The 19232-nt window shown below is 39.8% G+C and overlaps 1 protein-coding gene across 10 annotated transcripts in view; it reads right to left on the reverse strand.

Annotated features, from left to right (window-relative positions):
• The window catches only part of nav1b (neuron navigator 1b), a 92068-nt gene that overhangs the window by 36669 nt on the left and 36167 nt on the right, over window positions 1-19232 (reverse strand). For 7 of the 10 annotated variants that reach the window (XM_084929295.1, XM_084929294.1, XM_084929296.1 and 4 more), the window contains 2 exons: window positions 9107-9209; window positions 6647-7006 (listed from right to left, as the gene is read on the reverse strand). In XM_084929295.1, the coding sequence (XP_084785421.1) occupies window positions 6647-7006; window positions 9107-9209 (463 nt within the window). Of the gene's footprint in view, window positions 1-6646; window positions 7007-9106; window positions 9210-14345; window positions 15079-19232 lie in introns of those variants that run through there. The other 3 variants (XM_084929304.1, XM_084929301.1, XM_084929300.1) reach the window with 1 other exon arrangement.

The following is a 19232-nucleotide window of genomic DNA, read 5'->3' on the forward strand; positions in this document are numbered from 1 at the left end:
AATGGGCCTGGGATGCATCAGTGACCGTCTCAGAGACTGCAGCTGACCTATCTCTTCAGATCCCCAGAAAATGTATTTGTCGTCTGATTATTGGACTGGAAAATTAATGTACCATCTCCATCGACCTCATAGGAGACTTCCACCTCAAAGACACAGCGAACAATATAGACACCACACCTAATTCTGAGGCTTTCAGTCCTCTTGGTGCCACATTTACAGCCTGATAGTGTGGAAATCTGTGCTGTGCTGGTATTATGACATTGTATTGTTTCATTGTGTTGTCCTGCACTCGGTTTTTAGTTTCTTATTAATATGGCACTTAACTCTGATCTTGAACTGCTTACTGTCTGAGTAATGCAACTTGTGTACCAGGAGAGTTGAAGCAGAACCAAATCCAATATAAATCAAATACATTTTAAATTAAAATGACTTCAATAGTCATATTCAAAAGCGGATAATCTGACAACTCCCACTCTGAAAAAATATATATAGTGGGGAATCACAGATTAACAAATGCCATAAGATTCCCGTTTTTAAACATACCGTTGTGGGGGGGAAAAAGTTGATGTATCACATTTTCCACTTGGGGCTGAGTTTAAACACTGTCTGAATCCAAACTGTGCACCCAGACGACCACACGCAGACATGATACACGGATGATTCATCTTCCCTGGGTGTTGCAATAATCGTCCATTATTCACATGGCTGAGGACGATGGTGAAGGTGGAAGTACACTGGTGTTGGGGGAGTCAGTATGTTAGTGACCAAATGAGCTCCATATTGACCCCAGATGCGTTCGAGCTGCTGACTTTGGAAGAATGAGTGCACTATTTATCTGTCCTACTCAACAGTAACACAAAGGACAGTATAATGGAGATTGCTTTTTTCCATTATTGCCTCCCTGTTAACCATTTTGAAACAAATTCAAATTAACTTAGCTTAAAAATGTGTGTAGTAGACAGAATCAAGAAAATCAAATCCCTTTTTACTGAGCTCTAGCCCATAAATGACAAACTCCAAGTGCTAGCTCACTAAACTGTAATACCAGCAATGCCTGTGGGGAACCAGAATAGAAAAGCCAAAGACCAACTCTTGAGCAAATGTGTTTAAGTGGGTTTTAAAAAACATGTTAGGCCTCAACTGTCGAGGAAGCACTTGGTGACAATAGAAAGGTTCAGCCCAGTCAGGAAAGGGAAATTGAATGCAGACTAGCATGGGCATCTATCCAGGATCAGAGGACTGCAGCAAACCCTGTGCGCATTAGAGAATGTACTTGCCGACACACATAGTTTCCATAAAGCTGTGAAATGTTTTAAAAATTAGAAAACTGCACTCACTTTCACACACGCCAAGCCTTTAACCATGGAAATGGTGTTTTTATCCCACAATATATAGCAAGGCAAAGATAGCAATGACATATATTCAGTATTTAAAAGGGCCCAAAGGTCCAAAAGAGGGGGGGAAAAGCTAAAATTATTGTTCCCCACATTTATTTTCATAGTAAAATCACGGTTATCATCCAATAATGCAAACAGAAATACAAATAATGCCCTTTCATACAAGCACCTGTCCCCCAAAACGCCAGATATAAAACAATCTGGTGGTTATCATGCTGACTTTACATCAGCTTCTCGTTGCCTATCGATTATTCTCTCATTTTTTCTTTGCATATTTCGTTCACCCTTTCTCGCCATATCTCAAACAAACCAGCACAGAATGCACATACACATCCTCCACACATACATCAAATCAGCAGCTATCACACTGACACACAAGGCAGCCCCATCACTGGGTCAGTGGAAGACGGTTGCCATGGCAGCACATCCAGAGCCATGTTGCCGCATGATCAGAAGGGTGATGCTGCTGAACCAGCCCCCTTTCTCTGCTCTGCTCTAGCAGTAATAAAGAAAGACATTATCACAGGACAACGGAAAGAGATAAACTATTATGTTACTCTTGTTTTCAGACGCCGTATTTCAGGACGCCGTATATGAAGCAACTCTAATGATATTGTGTTATTTATGAGGTTACAACATTCGATAAATTTGCCCATTTGCTAATAAAACCATTTATGTACTATTTATTCAAGTCTTATGATAATGTTAACAGCAATGGCTTAAAGCAGGGAAAATAAATTAATCACAGAAATAACAGTGTCCTGAGTCTGTTACAGCTTTAAAGCCTTGAATACTCAAGAGCTTACTGCTTTGGTTTAGTAACTGCTTTAAGTGAAAAGGCTTTAATAAACTAACTGTACATGCCCATCAAGCAGCAGACAGATCAAAATGAATCTGGTCGACTGAGTTATGATTCCAAATGATGGCTGTGTCTGCTGGATGATGTATTTGCCGCATTGTATTTGATGTATTGATTTTATTTTAATGTGTTTATTTATCCCATTACGTAATTTCTTTAATGAGCATCTGTATTCGACATGAAAAGCTTGCTTACATGAATGCTTACATACATTACAGCTGAATGTCTGTAAAACATCAACCATAACTAACTCAACACCACTAAAAATCACACTGAATGCTGAACAGGAGTCATAATTTAAATACCAGATACGGAAACAACCGCCATCAATATAATGTGATTACTGGTCCACTCATAAACCAGCCTCTCAAAATATGGCTTTTAACGGGATGATATCATATAAGTGATGGTTAAAAACTGGCAATATGGTGTGAAGAAGTCAGCCACAGGAAACATTTATGATTCCTGACGTGGTCAAGCCTAAATAAGAAGCCAGCTCAACACACTAATGTAAGCTGAAACACGGCAACTCTCTTCCTGAGCAGTGCTAGTGAAATGAGAAAAACTCTTGTTAGCTTCACTGCCAGCCAACATTTCAAGCAGACATCGAGTCTACTGAGGACAAAATGGAAAATGATGTACAATTTTGTTATTACACTGTATGTAATTATGGCAATTTTAGTTGTAACTGAATGTAAACATCCTTTTAGGAGAGAACAGTCAAGAAGAAAACTTGCAGAAATGGGAAATGGACTGGTACTTCTTTACCTCTACTAAATTTTGAGCACTCAAAAGTCTCATTTGTGCAAACACACACACATTCATACAGTGCTTTTATCTATACCTAATGGAGAAGAGGAGGTGAAGACAAGATCTAAGTGCTTTCAGGATTGCCATCTTGGTGTTCTGAAACCAGATGCGTCGAGTGAGGGTGGATTTGGCTAAGAAACACAGAGAGCATGCGTGTCCATATGGTAGTAACTTCAAAATCACAAGGTAGGGCCTCTTTAAAGCTCAGCCTGCTTGATCATTCTTTTTGACCGCAATTTATAAAATTACCTCATGATGTTTTAAACGGCACCTGAAACTATTAACTGAGATGACAAAGCAAGGAAGCTGAGGAGGATTAGAAGATATGCTTCACTTTTCCAACCTGTAAGCCATGTCCACCTTTACATAAGTCTACACCACTACATGAACAGTGCTAAATCACAGAGAGACAAAGTAACCAGTTAATGAAGAAAGTTGTACAAAGGCTCAAACATTTTTTCTCCCCGGTGCTGGTTTTTGCCAATCAAGTATTCAACACCAATTCAAATACCAAAGAAACTAAAGAACATTACACACACATCTTATCTTAAAGACCTCATAGCACTTGTGGTTTCAGACCTCCCTTCTGTGGAACCAGCTCCCAATTTGGATTTGAGAAACATCCTCTCCCAAAGCTGCTGGGGGATTTCCGGGATACTCTGAGTGTCTCTTCTTCACTCACCTTTTTTCATGTGTTTATACCCCATTCTGCATTTAATCATTAGTTATTATTAGTCTCTTGATCTCTTCTTCTACTGTCTTTTTTTCCTGTCTTCATGGCAGGTGGGTGCCCCTCCCTGAGCATGGTTTTGCTGGAGGTTTCTTCCTGTTAAAAGGGAGTTTTACTTTCCCACTGTCACCAACTGTTAGGGAGTCATCTGACTGTTTGTATTTTCCTCTGTATTCGTTTAGGGTTTTTAAGTTACAGTTGCTGAGCTAGAGATGCTGGACTTCATTGTTCCTATAGGGCTCATAAATTCAATAATGCCATTCCATCTCCTTTGTATTAGTGATTTGACAGAAACGATGGATTAGATCACAGCAAAGTCTGCCAGATTGTCTTTGTTCCACAGAGTGTACAATATCAGTGTACAAACATTGATTATGAAGTGTTAAGTCATTAATATTTCATTAACTGTAGGTGTACACCGCACTGTTGGATGGCTTAAGATTAGAATGGTGACAAATGGAAGCAGCAGAACTGTACCTGTATATCCCCAGATCATCTTGTTTGTCTTTAGAGAGGGTATGCATCCTTTCTTTGTAATTAAATTAGGACAAACCAGCTTATCATTAGGTTACATGTTGCAGCTTTCTCTCAGACTTCTCCTGTCTGAAGAAGGCTGGAGCTGATGAGGAGACTGACTTATGTATCAGGTTATTGATGATAAAGACACACCGTAGCAGTGATAACGGTCTTTGTGAACATCTTATGTAAGCAGTGCTCCCTGGTGTGGATTAATCAATATCCATTACACCTTGACCAATGTGCTGCAGTACCATTAGACTAGTTAGTCTTAACAACATGCAAACAATTTTTACAGTTGACTCAGTTTTCCATTTCCAGCCCATTTCTCTTGAGCCTTCAGGATTTTTTTTTACATGATCTAAGTATTACATACTACAACTGCATTAGTGATTTGACATTCTCAATGTGCCATTCATATCTAGCTGATTATATGGGTGCTCATTTCAGATCAATACGTTTTATGAAAATGTAAAACTGGGGCCTTACTGAAAGGGGAGCAGAAATGGCACCTCTCCTTACAGTCGATTTTCAGTGGGTTTCCATGGTTACGCAGGAGGAGCCTGATCTATTTTCAAGAGCTGGTAGCTTCTCAATGAGCTGAACTGTAAGTGTGTGACAGGGGATGTGGAGTAAATGCAAATGCATCACAGAGAATACTGTAAAAAAATTAATAAATACATAAATTAGAGCATGTGCTGCAGCGCCTGCTTCAGAAACTGGATTAGCTTGTTATCTACACCAAAGGGTGTTGGTATGTTTCTGTGGCACAATTCATTCTTGATATAGAGCATTAGCACCCTATTATTCCTGCAGTCACGTCCAAGCCAACAAACCAGAAGGATTTCAACCTTCCAATTACAATATAAGCATGAAAGGTTAGAGAGAAAACAGCACAAAATATTTCTATTTCCTGGTATGTTTTGTAGACTGAGTGACCTGTTATTACGCATAACAGGAGGCATATCCATAGCATGCTTTGGGTATAAATGGTAAAAATGCTCTATGGGGACCCGTTTTTCCCCATCAAGAGTTCTTCCAGTAACCTTGAAAGCATGTCTAGGGATTGCTGACTTTGGTGGCCTAAAACAGAGAGCATGATGAGGCATTCTAAAACTAGTGTTACATAAAATGATTAGCATCTTTGCTGCCTGCGGTGTCAAAAAGCAGAGGTGAGGCTCTCCGCTCACCTCTCTAATGAATTTGAAACACCCCAGCAGAGCTACTGCAGCGAGAAACAAGGAGAAATACAGGGCAGATTTAAATGGACACCTTTAGTGCATGGATGTTACTGTGAGGAATGGACCCGTTTGACATAATCCCGTTTAATCCTGGCCTTATCAGCCTTCTGCTGTTTGATCTTTTTTCACCTCTCTCCTTCAAATTAACCATCTATCTTTACTTGTGAAGCCAGTTCTCCATGTTAATTTCATTTAATTTAGCCCTGTTCTAGTTTGCATTTTCTTCTTCTATGCTCCAATTTCTACTCATCTAAACTGTGCCTCACTTCCTCTCGTCTCCTTAGTGCACATAGTAAGAACGTGACCTGGCATGCAGGGCCTTTGGAGTGCTCCAGAGAGCTTAAGTCCCACTGCATGTGCAACAGTGATAAAGCTGCTACACTGGAGAAGTGTCCTGGATTCTTCCCCTCTCTCTCACGCTCACTGTCAGCTGTCAAGTTGTGAGTGGGAATTAGATAAAGAATGTGAGATGAGGGAATCACGGAAGATGGAAAGTGAGTGAGAAGATGAGCAAAAAAACTGCACAGGTGCAGCTTTCTACATATGTCATCGGAGCTATTTAGTGCATCTGTATATACTGTGTCTCTTTTCAAGATTCCAACACCACAGAAATGAGGGAGTGTTTACTGTGTGACTGAGAAAGCCCCAGATAACTTCTCTCCTCAGTGAAAAAGTTAAAAGAAGCTTTCCACACGGTCAGCAAAAACAGGCTCAGACAATGTCTCGGGCAGTTTGAGAAGTCCTTAAAGTGCAAGAAAATACCAAACACGTCTATAGAGATTGCTGATGAAAGCTCTCTGATAAGCCTGCCAAGCAACATCAGGCTCCAGCAACAAAGAGAAATTCATGATGTCGACGTGAAAAGTTTCCTTCATGAAGGTTTTTTTTTTTTGACCAGGAAAATATGCACACATTTGCAAATGAGGACTGATAGTATGAGGTAATGTCCAGCATTTCAAGAAGAGTGCCCACTTATTAAAATGCAGCTGAGCTTCTCATTGACCTTCTTAAAGTCAAAAGATGGAGGACAAACCAGTATGCACCATCTGCAGCAAACTATTGCTTCATGTTCTCATTTTTTAAGTGCTCTTACCCGTTAGCCAGGTTGTCATCATCATCATCTGGCAGGCTCTTTCCTAGAAGGTCAGTGTCACTCAGGTAACCAGACTTGAGATCGGGATCATCAACATCAAGGCTTTCTATGAGCTCAATACGAGACGTGCTGCTGAGTCGACTGGAGCAGCGAGCAGGCATTGTATGGGCTGTGTACTGGGAACCACTCTTACTTCCCTGGTATCCGCCACCTGTGGAGGATGGGGCATCGCCAGCTTGAAGACGAGGGCTGGCCTGGCCGTGGCGCCAGGAAAGAGGTGATGAGCGGTTGGATAGGCTGGATATGCTGCGAGCATTGGTTTCATCGCTGTCATAGCCCACATTACTGCTGTCCAGACAGCTAGAAAGACACACAGGGAGAGGGTCAGGGTGGTTTACAAACATGTTCAAAGCAATTGGTTAACAGTCTTGTCCCGAAAGAAACATAAAAGAAAGACTCCAGATGTGCACAGCACACCCAGAAAACTTCTCTCTTTTTTCTTCTGAGTTTCTCTTCAAAGAAACCAACAGTGGCATTCAGTCGCTCTTGACCTAGATACACCAGTTGTGTTGTATCAAGTTCAGGGAGTAAAACTAGAAAAGATGCTGCTTAGAAGAAGACTAAAAGATGGATAAATTGCTATCTCTGTGTTGCATTGTATATAGCATTTCTCTCTCTTCTCTCTGTTTCTTCAATATACTGCTTTTGTGTACCAGGAAGTATTCCAGGATAGCAAGGACTCTGCTTTTCAGGACCACACACAGAAAATATTAATAAAAATTTTCTCTGTTGTAAGTGGGTCAGAATTAGAAACGTCCTCCAAATGGCTAGGAGCGTCTACTGTGTCTGTCGATTACATAACTACATGGACCGAGTCACCCAAATAAATATTGCAGTGCCCACGACCATGCAAGTATTTTTATCCATTCTTCGTGGATAATTCATCAACCTGAAGGCTGAGAATTTCTGCATTTGTCAGTGACTTTAAAATACTATGATGATGAAAATTACAGGACAGTCCTGCAAGCAGCCATTAACAAAGTCTCAGGTCAGTCATTGATTAACTGAAGTCCTTTTGATAGCTGCCTAAGAAAAATTTAGCGTGCAATCACACAAATGAGTATTTACTATAATCACAACTCTTTGTTAAACAACATGTTTCAAAGAGGTTGAGCAGAGCAATTACATTAAAACTAAAAAGCTTTAAAGAAGCACTTCTCAACTTTCTGGTATAATAACGGCCATCACTAAACAAGATTAAGTTTATGGGCCAAACAGCCTCTTTAAACATCTAAAAGACAGAATAGCATAGTTGGGATAGACTCTGGATGGATAGAACTGAAAACATTAGTGCTAAACTTTTCCATATCTGTTAGTCTCTAACTCCTAGCTTGTAATCAGTGCCATGATGCACATGTGGCCATGATGCACATGTGGGTGTTTAGAACTAAATCTTTGTTATAGATAAGACATGAGACATTACTTATCCAAGAGAGTTTTAAAATATAGAGGCAATGGGTTTGGTGTTAAAATTATGTAAGAAGAAGGAAGGTAAGAAAATAGGGAAGGGCTGCAGCATTTTTTTTTAAACATGTGGAAACATAAATGGAAATGCAGCACATAAGGCAAAAACAGATTGTACAGGTCAATAATGCTGAGGTCTGGACTCTGGGGAGGCTAGTTCATGAGTGTATCTTTCTATTTAGTTATGCTTTTATTTTTTTGGCAGTCTGTTTAGGATCACTGACATGTTGAAAAATGAAGCAATTTCTAATCAGATGCTTTCCAGATGATACTGGATCAAAATCTGGTATTTTATAAGACCAACACCTTTGGGTGAAATGCAGCACTAAACCATGACACAAATGCAATTATCTGTACAGTTATCTGTAGACACTGACTGTTTTATTTCTCCCCTGACCTCCTCCGTATACTGACAATGATTTGAACTAAAAATCTCCCATTTGTTTTCATCACTCAATGTGACCTGTTGCCACTGATTTTCAGTCTAGTATTTGTGTAATTTGTTATACCTCAGCCCTTTGTCATTGTTTCCCTTGTTGAAAAATAACTTGAAAAGATTTTTGGTAACACTTTAGCAAACACTCGCTGGATCAACTGAAGGTCAGTCTAATCTCTCTAAGTCTTATCTCAGGTTTTTTTTGTATCTCTGCTGTAGATAGTTTTTTAGGCCTGCCACTTCTTCTTTTGTCCTCAAACCTGCACACCATGCAGATATATGCCACCAAGGATTACCTTCTTGGTGCAATAAACCAATTTTCTGTTATCTTGTTACCAAGTGGCAACACTGTAAGCAGCCACACTACAACTGCTTACACATGATTATGTTATGTATCAATCCACCAGGGTCTAAGTGTGTTTTTTTCACTTTAAACTGACTTTAATAAATGGATTTATCTCATAATTTTATCAATACATGTATATATATACTTTACTTACCTATGGCTCATCTGGGAGCCCCGCAGACTTGACATTGTATCTTCTAAATTCTGGCGTAGGTCAAGGACATTCTGCACAGTCCGCTTCCTCTGGGACTCGGGGTCTGTGGGTGAATGATGCAGAAGCAAAGGTTATAAAACATTTAGAAGATCACAATAAAAGCCAGACACATGGTGTTCTGAGCTTAGTTTTTAATGTTGAGTCATCTCCATATGCATGTTCTTCCTTTTATTATTTGTATTTGGACTATTGTGACCTGCATCCTCTGTGTAAGAACACCTCCCATGCTTGTTCACATCATTAAGCAGACAAATGTTACTCCATAGGCAGCTTCACCATGGCAACCCCTGCTCTACCCCCCACTGAACTGATGTGGTACAGCCTAAAAATGCACCATTGGAAGGCTGCCATTGACTTTGACCTGCCACCAGGGGGATTCATGCCACACCAGGATCGCTTTTACTGTCTTTCTAGAGATTTTCTGATCTGCTGAGCATTACCTCAGAGTCACTCGGTTCAAGTAATACAGCTAACTATAAGCTGAACTGCAGCCAGAACAGTTTCAGTGAAGGTCAGCTTATTTGGACTATACTCTGTGCACTGCAAAATATAGAGTCAGTGGGTTGTGACCGTGTCAAATCAATATTACAGTACAATTAGGAGCGCTGTTGTGGTAGCTGTAACAAACGAGAGAAACCCCCTGTCACATAAACGCAGGAAGTTGGGATTTTCCCCAGCAATGTTGAGGCAAAAACCCTCAGGCAGAAAGAAATTAATATTCACTGTATTAGCTGCAAAAGCTGAAGCAGAGGCGAGGATGTCAGGGGACCAAAAGTCAAATCATATGCTCTTCTCATAAGTAGATATTGAACTAAATCAGCAGAGCACACAGACAGTGAACTCTAAGCCTCAATTTGAGTTTACACATTGAAATGCACTATTGTGATTTTTGCAAGTCAAACTAAAGCCTTGTTTACTATGCCACTCTGAAAAAACAGTGAGCTTTCTGAATGGTGTGTACTTCGGGGTACCATAATATACAGTAGCTACATATGTTGTCTGCAAAAAAAGGACAACAACTAATTTATAAGCACACAAGAGCTGGTCCAGAATGAAATATTGATTTCATCTTTAGTGCTATTCTGACAGAAAACTGTCTGGCTCTGGTAGCATTTTTTGAGTAAAGATTGCAGTGCAGCTGGAATGCTACAGTACAAACTGCAGCTAAAGTCAGCCAAGAATTCACTCCATTGTTCCCCATATAAAAGATACTCAGCAGTTCTTGCTATTGCCAAAAGAAAATAAAACATTTTGGACACTTTTGAACACTCATTATTTTTCATTTTATTACATACATGTAATCATCTTCTTGCACAATTGCTAATCATTGAGTGTTTATAATCTAAAACATTGCTTTGAGAGATTCCTAGCAGATTAGACATGAATTTCAAATAAAAATGGTATATAGTCAACATCCTGTTCTTCAGTTCTTTATCTGTTTGTAGTCTAGTGGCCTTCTTCTAAACACTATACTCTGGGAAAAGCATAGGCTTCACGTGACCCCAAATAGTTTTAATATATTTGATATTATCAGAAAGAAGATTAATATCTTGAAATTGCAATGCTAACACAAATATGTCCTTAATATGAGCTCAACAGAGGTGTCCACTGAGCAATGAATCTTTTTGTCATATTGCATTCTTATTCAGTCTTCTCATTTCCTTTGCGATTAATTCTGGGGGATACACTTCAGCAGGAATGCTAGACACAAAGTGCCCATGTGAATCACATCTGCTGTGAGTATTAGATTTATGTGTTGTGTTCTTGTTTAGTAGTGGTGTGGTACCCTGCATTGCAGTTGGATGGAGAAAGGGAAACTCAGACAGAATACTGAAGCAGATCTGAAATGGGAAAGTCCTATGAATGATGCAACATCTCAGGAGATACTCCATATACTCACAATGTAGGAAAAGATAAAAGTTTGGAAAGAGTCATTCTAAAATAGCTAGAGGTCCACAGTAATTAACCTTACAAACACTGGTAGATTAACATTAAAGGAACCGCATGTTGCACCAAGTCACCAAAAAATACAACAGCAGGGACTTGCAGTCTTCTTCAACCTCCACATTTCACTTTTATGCCTGTTCAGGGGGTTAAATTTCACACGGAAATATAAGAACTTGACAGAAAGAGGAAAAAAAGGTTTTTGCTTTAGGGCAAAAAGGAAGGGCAGGATCTTTTTGCAGCTCACATGAACCTTCTTATTTCAAAGACAGATGTAGTAGATGACAACTGGAAAATATTTATCTTTCTAAGAAAACATGAACTGTGACTAATGGTGCAAAAAAAAGAGGTTAACAGTCATTGTTAAACAATCTATCTTTGTGGAGTGGTAAAAGTACATATAACCATTTAATCTCTAGTTCCTACCTTTTCAAAATATTGTGTAAGAGAAAAAGTGTCTTTGCTTCTTCATTTTAAAAAATTTAAAATGTATAAAACACAGGTATGTGCAACAGAATATTGGGACTACATTAAGAAAAAAATGTTAATCTTTTTGAGATTAAAGTAGAAGTTTTGAGAAAAGTCCAAAGTCAAAAATATATTTTGAGAAAAAAGTCTAAATCCTATTTTGAGAAAGTCAAAATTTTGAGATTACAGTTGTTGTTTCAAGACAAAGTGCCACGGCTCCTACATCCTCTACATGCCTTGTGTAGAGTTTGTGAAATCGTACTTCAGAATCAGTTTTAGTGGTGGTGATAAGTATAAGGGCACTGATAATATGGTGCAGAAAGCTGCATCTGGTCAGATGGAGAAACCACACAAACATGAAGAGTTGGCAGTTTTGTACAAAATGAAATAGCTGGCAATGGACAGATGCAAGGATACCAACACTTACACCCTCGTGCAATAAATAGGATGGATGTTGTATCACAAGACAGCTGATCAATTTGTCTACACACAGCATTTCATGCCATGAAAGAGTTTGGGTCTTAGGAGGTTAAAAGAAGTAAAATGAGAATGAGAATGTGGCCTTTAAAAAGTTACCCTTATGATAACCTGTGTAAAAGTGAACTTCTCTGACACTTGCGTGCCTCTATAGCTTCAACAAAAACGGCAAACATAACCATAATCTCTAGATCCGCTGTGATAGATATAGACCACTGCTTCATTTCTGAAGATCTGGCATGACAGATTCCAATTATGACAAAATGAGATTTGTTCATCCCCATGTTGTCTAGGGTAGATGGGTTTTATCAGATGTATTTCTGTCTGTACTACTCTACTATTTTGTGGACTTCTTGTATGTGCTTTACTTTGAAAATAATGTAATGCAACTGATTTTTTAAATTTATTCCTGCTCTATTCCAAATTCTGCTGCTCTGTGAAGCTATTCTAGATCTTAGGAGGGAGTTTTTTATGTATCCATGTGCATGAAACCTTGCCTTGTGATGAGGAAGTGGTATGTACAGTAATGCTCCAGTGTCCTGCACAAACATAAATGGTTAAATTAATAAATTACCCTATTAACTAAGATGACCATTCTTGCCCTATTGGAAAACAAAGAGACCCACTATACTCATAAATAAATGCATCCTTTCAAGGAGCTCATAACGAGAGATGCTGCTGATGCAGAGCACAGAAATAAGCATTAACCAGGCCTTGAATGTACTGCAGACATGAAAAGAAATATTTGCAGTAACAGGCATGTTCACTGTAAAAGTTCTGTAAACTGGTAAAACATAACAGTCTGTTATAACTCTGACACTGCTGTCTTCAACCCAAAACAATGACATTATTAGTGTAACACGAAAATATTTTTCCTCAGTTTCTTGCTTATTAATTCTTCTTCGATGCTAAAACTTAAATGTCTTTCCGTGTTTCCCTGTATCCTGTTTCTGGAAGGCTATTTTTCTTTTCACAGTTCATTAAAATGAACTTTTTCAAAAATGTCTTCCATTTGAGCCAGAGGAATACAGAAATATCAGCCTCAAGCACTGAGCTGCAAATTTAAGCTAATAAAGCAGATATGGGTGTGGTGCCGAACCTCCAGAACTCTTAGCAATTTTGGTTGTGGCTCCACAGTTAATTACACAAAAGGGATTCGAGCAGCTGACATGTATAATATCCAGCACAGTATAAAGTTCCCACTGGTCTCTGCAGTATGTAAGTGTAACCAGTATGAATGATAAATGTCCACATACTAATGAAGCGTGGATAACAGATCAAATCATTACAGATGTGTTCATTAAGACGCAACAGCAAACATGATGATGTTGAGTTGAATGGAAGAAGACATGCTTGCTTGTCTGTCAATGTATATAAGAGCAAAGATTAACAGTTGTGAAATACACACACTCCAACATGCCATTTTATACATCTCACAATTAGATTTGGTGTTCAGTGCATCCAAATTAGATTATAATTAGATACACAACACACCTGCAATTAAATACAAAGCTATCTATTTAGAAAATAAACAAATACAACATCTAATCATCAGAATCATAATCACCACTATATTATAATCAACACCTGTATTAATCATAAAAGCTTTCCCAATACAAAACCTGACCTACAACCTCCACAGACAAAGCCATTTTCTTTGCCATTTGGAGTGTAGTAGTACACTGGGTGGAAGCCGTCTCTGCAGATGAATGAAGCTGGGAGGAGGCTAAATGTGTGTCTCTGTGCCTAAAAGGAACTTAATATGGCATGCTGTTATTCCCATTTCTGGTTTTTGGAAGCATATGTGGAGAAGCTGATGGACCCTCGAGTGCATCTGCACATGTTGCCATAAATGAGAGTATTTCGGAAGGAGATCAGCCTGTTGGTAATAATCCACAACTCCCCCAGGCCTAATGCAATCAGGCAGCAATGTTATGACTGCAAGCGAAAATATTTCACACGACCAAAACCAAAGCACAAAAACCTGAGTAACATGCTAGAGGAATAAGAATCATTTCAGCTTCATGTTAAAATGCTAAACAGTGCCTGTATTCAATAAAATAAGAGTAGCATGCTTTGCAAGCATGAAGATGTCTTTGTGCTTATTTCCCCCCCCACAGTTGGTGAGCTGTGTAAAATCCGTTCAGGGGAAATGTGGATCGGGAGCAGCAAGCAGGTGCCGTGTGGTGGCTGTTTCAAAGGGGGGCGTGTTGCAGATTTGGTTCATAGCACATCGTATTTGAGAAGCCCAGGGGTGGCAAAGGCATTAGGGCTTCTTGGCTGTACTCACCTAACATCTGACTGAAGAGCAGCTGCTCCAGGTCACCCAGCACTGTCACCACCAGCTCTGGGTCCACTTTCAGGAAAGGTTTGTCTGCTCCTTCGTCTCCTTGACCCTTGGCACTGCATTCCCCTCCAGCTCCAGCTCCAGGTTTCTTTCCATTGGCCTTTGCCTTGCTGGACAGGATCTCATCATCTGATTTTCCATCCTCAGGTGCTTTGCTCAAAGGCTTCACTTCAGCGTAAGGACCACGAGGTATGCGGCTCTGCTTGTTCAGGGCAGAGGGAGCAGCCAGAGGGCTAAAGGGCTTGGGTTTGCCTTGGAACAGTGAGTGTTCAGATTTGGATAGGTTTCGGGAGAGAGGGGCACCCCCTCCAGCACTGCTGCCACCCCCTGCTGTCTTTGGCTTGCCCGTTTTGATCTGCCCTGTTCCAGGCTTGGCCATGTCATCACACCACTTTGGCTCATAAAGGTGTAACTTCTTCTCGGCGTCAGTGAGCACAGCCAGGTTTGTCATAGACCTCTGTTTGCGGAGATTAGAGGGCACTGGTATCCTGCCCTCAGAGCTACCTGCCCGGTAAACCTTTAGTTCTCCCCTCTGTGTGCTCTGGGGCACTCCAGACTTGGCCCTCTTAGCTGCCATACCAACTCCTTTGCCATCTGCTTGGCCGTATGCCTTTGTGCTATCCGTCCTTTCCATCTTTAAATCTCCTTCTCTGTCTTTCACACTATTTCCAAGCATTCCTCCTGCATGAGACCATATCAAAAAGCATCAGGAGGAAGAAAACAGGCTTCTACACTTCCTTCTCTTTGTGCAAAATTATATATAGAAATGGTCCATTTAAAGCAATCTTGCAGCCTTTCCTTCCTCTGTCTCCCTCTGTCTCCTTTTCTTCCTGACAGGCTGCTGCAGCTGCAGCTGTTGCAGTGCTGCCCAGGCGCTCCCTTTCTCTCCTTCCTTTCAGTCCTCCTTTCCTCTTTTTTCCACAGTCCTCCCTTCAGCACACCCTCATGCCTCTGAACCGCGCAGCAGCAGAATGACAGCGGCGGAAGACGCAACAGTGCACCCTCCTCCCCTTGCTCTCTGCTGCCTCTCCCTCGCCTCCGCCTTCCCTCCCATCCTCCCTCCTCCCCTCATTTTTCCTTCATTTAAAGATGCTTCGCTGTGTCTCAGCAGAATATGTAAAATACAACAGAATGAGGAAAATAGATCATGTGCGGCTTTTTTTAAACCGGCACAATTTTCCTCTAACACAGCACGTTATCGCACCATCTCCTCTGGTTCCTTTGTTCTTCCCCTCCCCCTTCTTCACTCACTGTTCAATACTCTTAACGTGGTGCATGAATTGTTCTAGTGGAGGTGTTATTAATGTGTTAAGTGATACCCATTTACATATGTAACTACATCCTATAGCATAAATTAGGATGGCTGCCAGATTGCAACAAAAGGAGGAACCTCTTCATTATCTACAGGATTTCTATTTCTTTAAGATATCTATTCTTGATTTATGCCAAAAAAAGATTAGTGGACCTTTAGTCATACTATATCAACAATAAGCACAAAAGCATTTAAACTTAATGTCAACAGACGATATAAGGAAAGTAACTGAATAGTTTTGTTCACTGCTTGAAAGAAAAAAAAAAAAAAAAAAAAAAAAAAAAAGAGGAAATATGACTTAAAATGTAGTGTATCTGCCAAAAGAGTGACTTCACTTTTGCAGACTGGGAGAGCAACAAGATGTGCCAGTGTAAGCAAGTAACACACCCAAAACCACACTTTGGAAATATCTTTACGTCACCAAAAGATGCATTTAAACACACACACACACACACACACACACACACACACACATGCAAACATGCATGCACGCACACACTTCAAATTGCAACTCCAGTCACATCATTTTGTGCAGGGTTTATTTGCTGACATACGAGTATAATTGTCATTCAGTATTAGACACAGCAGTCTCTGAAGAGGATTCAGGAGGCTCAGGCTCTGCAGAACTCGCATGCAGGCTGCTCTATGGAAATACTCTTTCGCAAATGCTGCATGTCATCCAGGCCAGATATGCACAACCACAGCTGCAAAAAAAAAACCACAAACACTAAACTGTGACAATGAGAACATGTTGATATGTAATCATTCTATGAAATAAAAAAAATCCTTTAAAGTACACAATTCACTTGACCAACATGACTAAAAAAAACACTACATGGTGCAAATCCACCGGATATGTTTGACCTGCTTGCTTAAGTGTCAAGAGGGTTCAACTCTAACTCTCACAATAGGCTGGCAACACACTCCAATGCCTTTTTTATTAGGCTTTCAGAGCACCTGGGGTGGCTCATGGACTAGCAACCCTGTTTGATCTGGCAATTAGCTTCTGGAACAATGTCAACTCTTGTTCTTCCTCATCACGAGATCCAAGCCTCCCTGCCTGACTTGCGATCACTGCCGGTGACCTCACTCTTGCAATGCAGTGAATAACTGGTTTGTTTAGGGAGTGGGGATTTCATAATGAATCATAGGATCACAAGCCCCCTATGCATAAAGATTGCATCAGACATTGACAAACTGAATACTTTCTATCAAATGATGTTGAAAGTCCCTTAAGTGGGCCAACTAATTAATTTGGACCAGAGAGGAATAATTCAACATCAACTTTAGAACAAACAAAAAACATTTAGAGTATAAATCCCATTAACTTTATTTAAAAATGTTGTCCAGATATGGTCATTCCCTCTCAGAATTAATGGTCCTTTTCAATTTTATCCAGTAAGTTTCTGGTTAACGACATTGTTAACCCTTTTACACATAGTGGTCAATACAGTGGACCGCTATTCAAAGGCTGTTTTCTTGTATTTGTGTCAGTGTTGATGGTATACTTGCACATAAACCACTACATTGGACACTGATGTGTCACTCCATACCCTGCCACCCACTGGTCGTTTGATGTTACTATAGATGTATGACGTGTTTCATTGTAATTATTGTTATTTAACCCTGTCATGCATGAATTATGACAACCTCAATCAGGATTTTTTCTTAAGTATTTTTATTCATCTTTTCATGCCTAAAAATGAATAAAAATACTTCAGGAAAAAAAAATCCTGATTGAGGTTGTCATAATTCATGCATGACAGGGTTAATTATGTTAGCATGCTGAAACTAACATAGAAACAAACTTAACATCTAAATAAAGTTTTGACTGGGTTTATATGCAAAAACCCTTTTTGCCTGATGCAGGATTTATGGCACGTCATATGTTCATTTGCTTAGCTCTTTGGCAAAACAGCGGAAAAGATTCCGGGAACGCAAGCCGCACAGATGCTGTGAAGACATATTTGTGTGCAAGCCTCCAAAAAGCCAAGAGAGGCCCGATGGTGCTAAATGCTTGTGCAGGTAGATTGCAGAGACATTTGCCATAACGAGGGGAAAAAAACAATTCATAACAAAGATAAAATGTACAGATACCAAACACTGGTTGTAATGTACAGATTTCATTGTTTTTTAATTAATAGTTTTGTTATAGATTTCCTTGGTGGTAGCTAAGATAAACATTGAATTAATACCAGCATTACAAACATAAATAAGTCCTATTACTGGAAGTTGGTAAGAAGACAATACACTTTAACAACATATAAACCCAATCAGTGACTGTCACCTTTAGAAAACATATAAAAACTGAATTTAAATTTAAAACTGCATCATCAAGCGAGAGGTGGGTGGAGTTGAATCTTTAATTTGGTTTCTTTTGTATGTGGGTCTGATTCACATCCTCCAGGAGGCCATATGTGAATGCAGGTGTGTAGGTGTGTGTGTGTGTGTGTGTGTGTGTGTGTGTGTGTGTGTGTGTGTGTGTGTGTGTGTGTGTGTGTGTGTGTGTGTGTGTGCGCGCGTGCGTGCATGCATACGCACACACTTCTATGGCAGGACAGCTACACAGCTGTCTGTGGTGCATTTCCCTTTTTCAGCACGTGTAATCATTTTTGGGGTGCTCAGCTGCTATGATGCAATGCACTGAGGAACATCAGGCAGACCAACACATGTGCATGAAGGGGAAAACCACAAAGAGTCACATGGACATTACTGGGCTTTCAGACAGAATGTGAAAAAGGCCTATTGCATTCTGAAAGTGTTTATTTGTAATGGTCTGTGCCATGCTGAGTTTGGAGAATATATTGAAATTTTTTTTAAGCAGAAGCCATCACTCCATCAACTAGTGATTTACTACATATTCCACTTACTCGTGCCATTGCCATTTCCAGTTAATGAAACACAAATGTGTGTGCCTAAAAAGAACACAACATCTCTGATTTGTGAAAAATCAATGTTGCAAATTATCTAAACAACAACTGCCTTCCCGCTTCATATGTAAACAAATAGATGGGATAACATATATTACACTGAAATTGATATTGATATTGAAACGTATTGATCACAAAATATTGTCAAGAATCATGTCCAAGCAATCAAACAACAACCATACAGCCAAAGTCATTAGAAACCATCTGTCCAAGATGATTTGAACAGCCTCTTTGCCATGTGACTTGACATAATGTGTGCAAGTGTACCTTTTGCAGAGAGCTGTAGGTCGAAGCATAGAATTAAAAGCACATGTAAAAATTGTGTTGAAGTCATATGGTAACTAATGCGATGCAAGAGTCTCTAAATACAGATGTAATGGAATCATTGTGTTAGCTGGAATGTGAGAAGCCTAAGGGATGAATAATTAGGATTTTTTTTCCTGAACGAAAGTCTACTGATGAGCTCAAGCTGCAAGACACAATAGCAAAGGTTAAATGGTCTTGTCTACTACTTGCTGTTTGTAAAGTAGTGAGTCTTCCTATCCGGAAACTTTTCTAACTGAACAGTTATTTTTGCCGAATGGAACC

The sequence above is a fragment of the Perissodus microlepis genome, chromosome 5, assembly GCF_051167445.1.
Source record: "Perissodus microlepis isolate ML-2025 ecotype Zambia chromosome 5, ASM5116744v1, whole genome shotgun sequence".
Taxonomy (NCBI): domain Eukaryota; kingdom Metazoa; phylum Chordata; class Actinopteri; order Cichliformes; family Cichlidae; genus Perissodus; species Perissodus microlepis.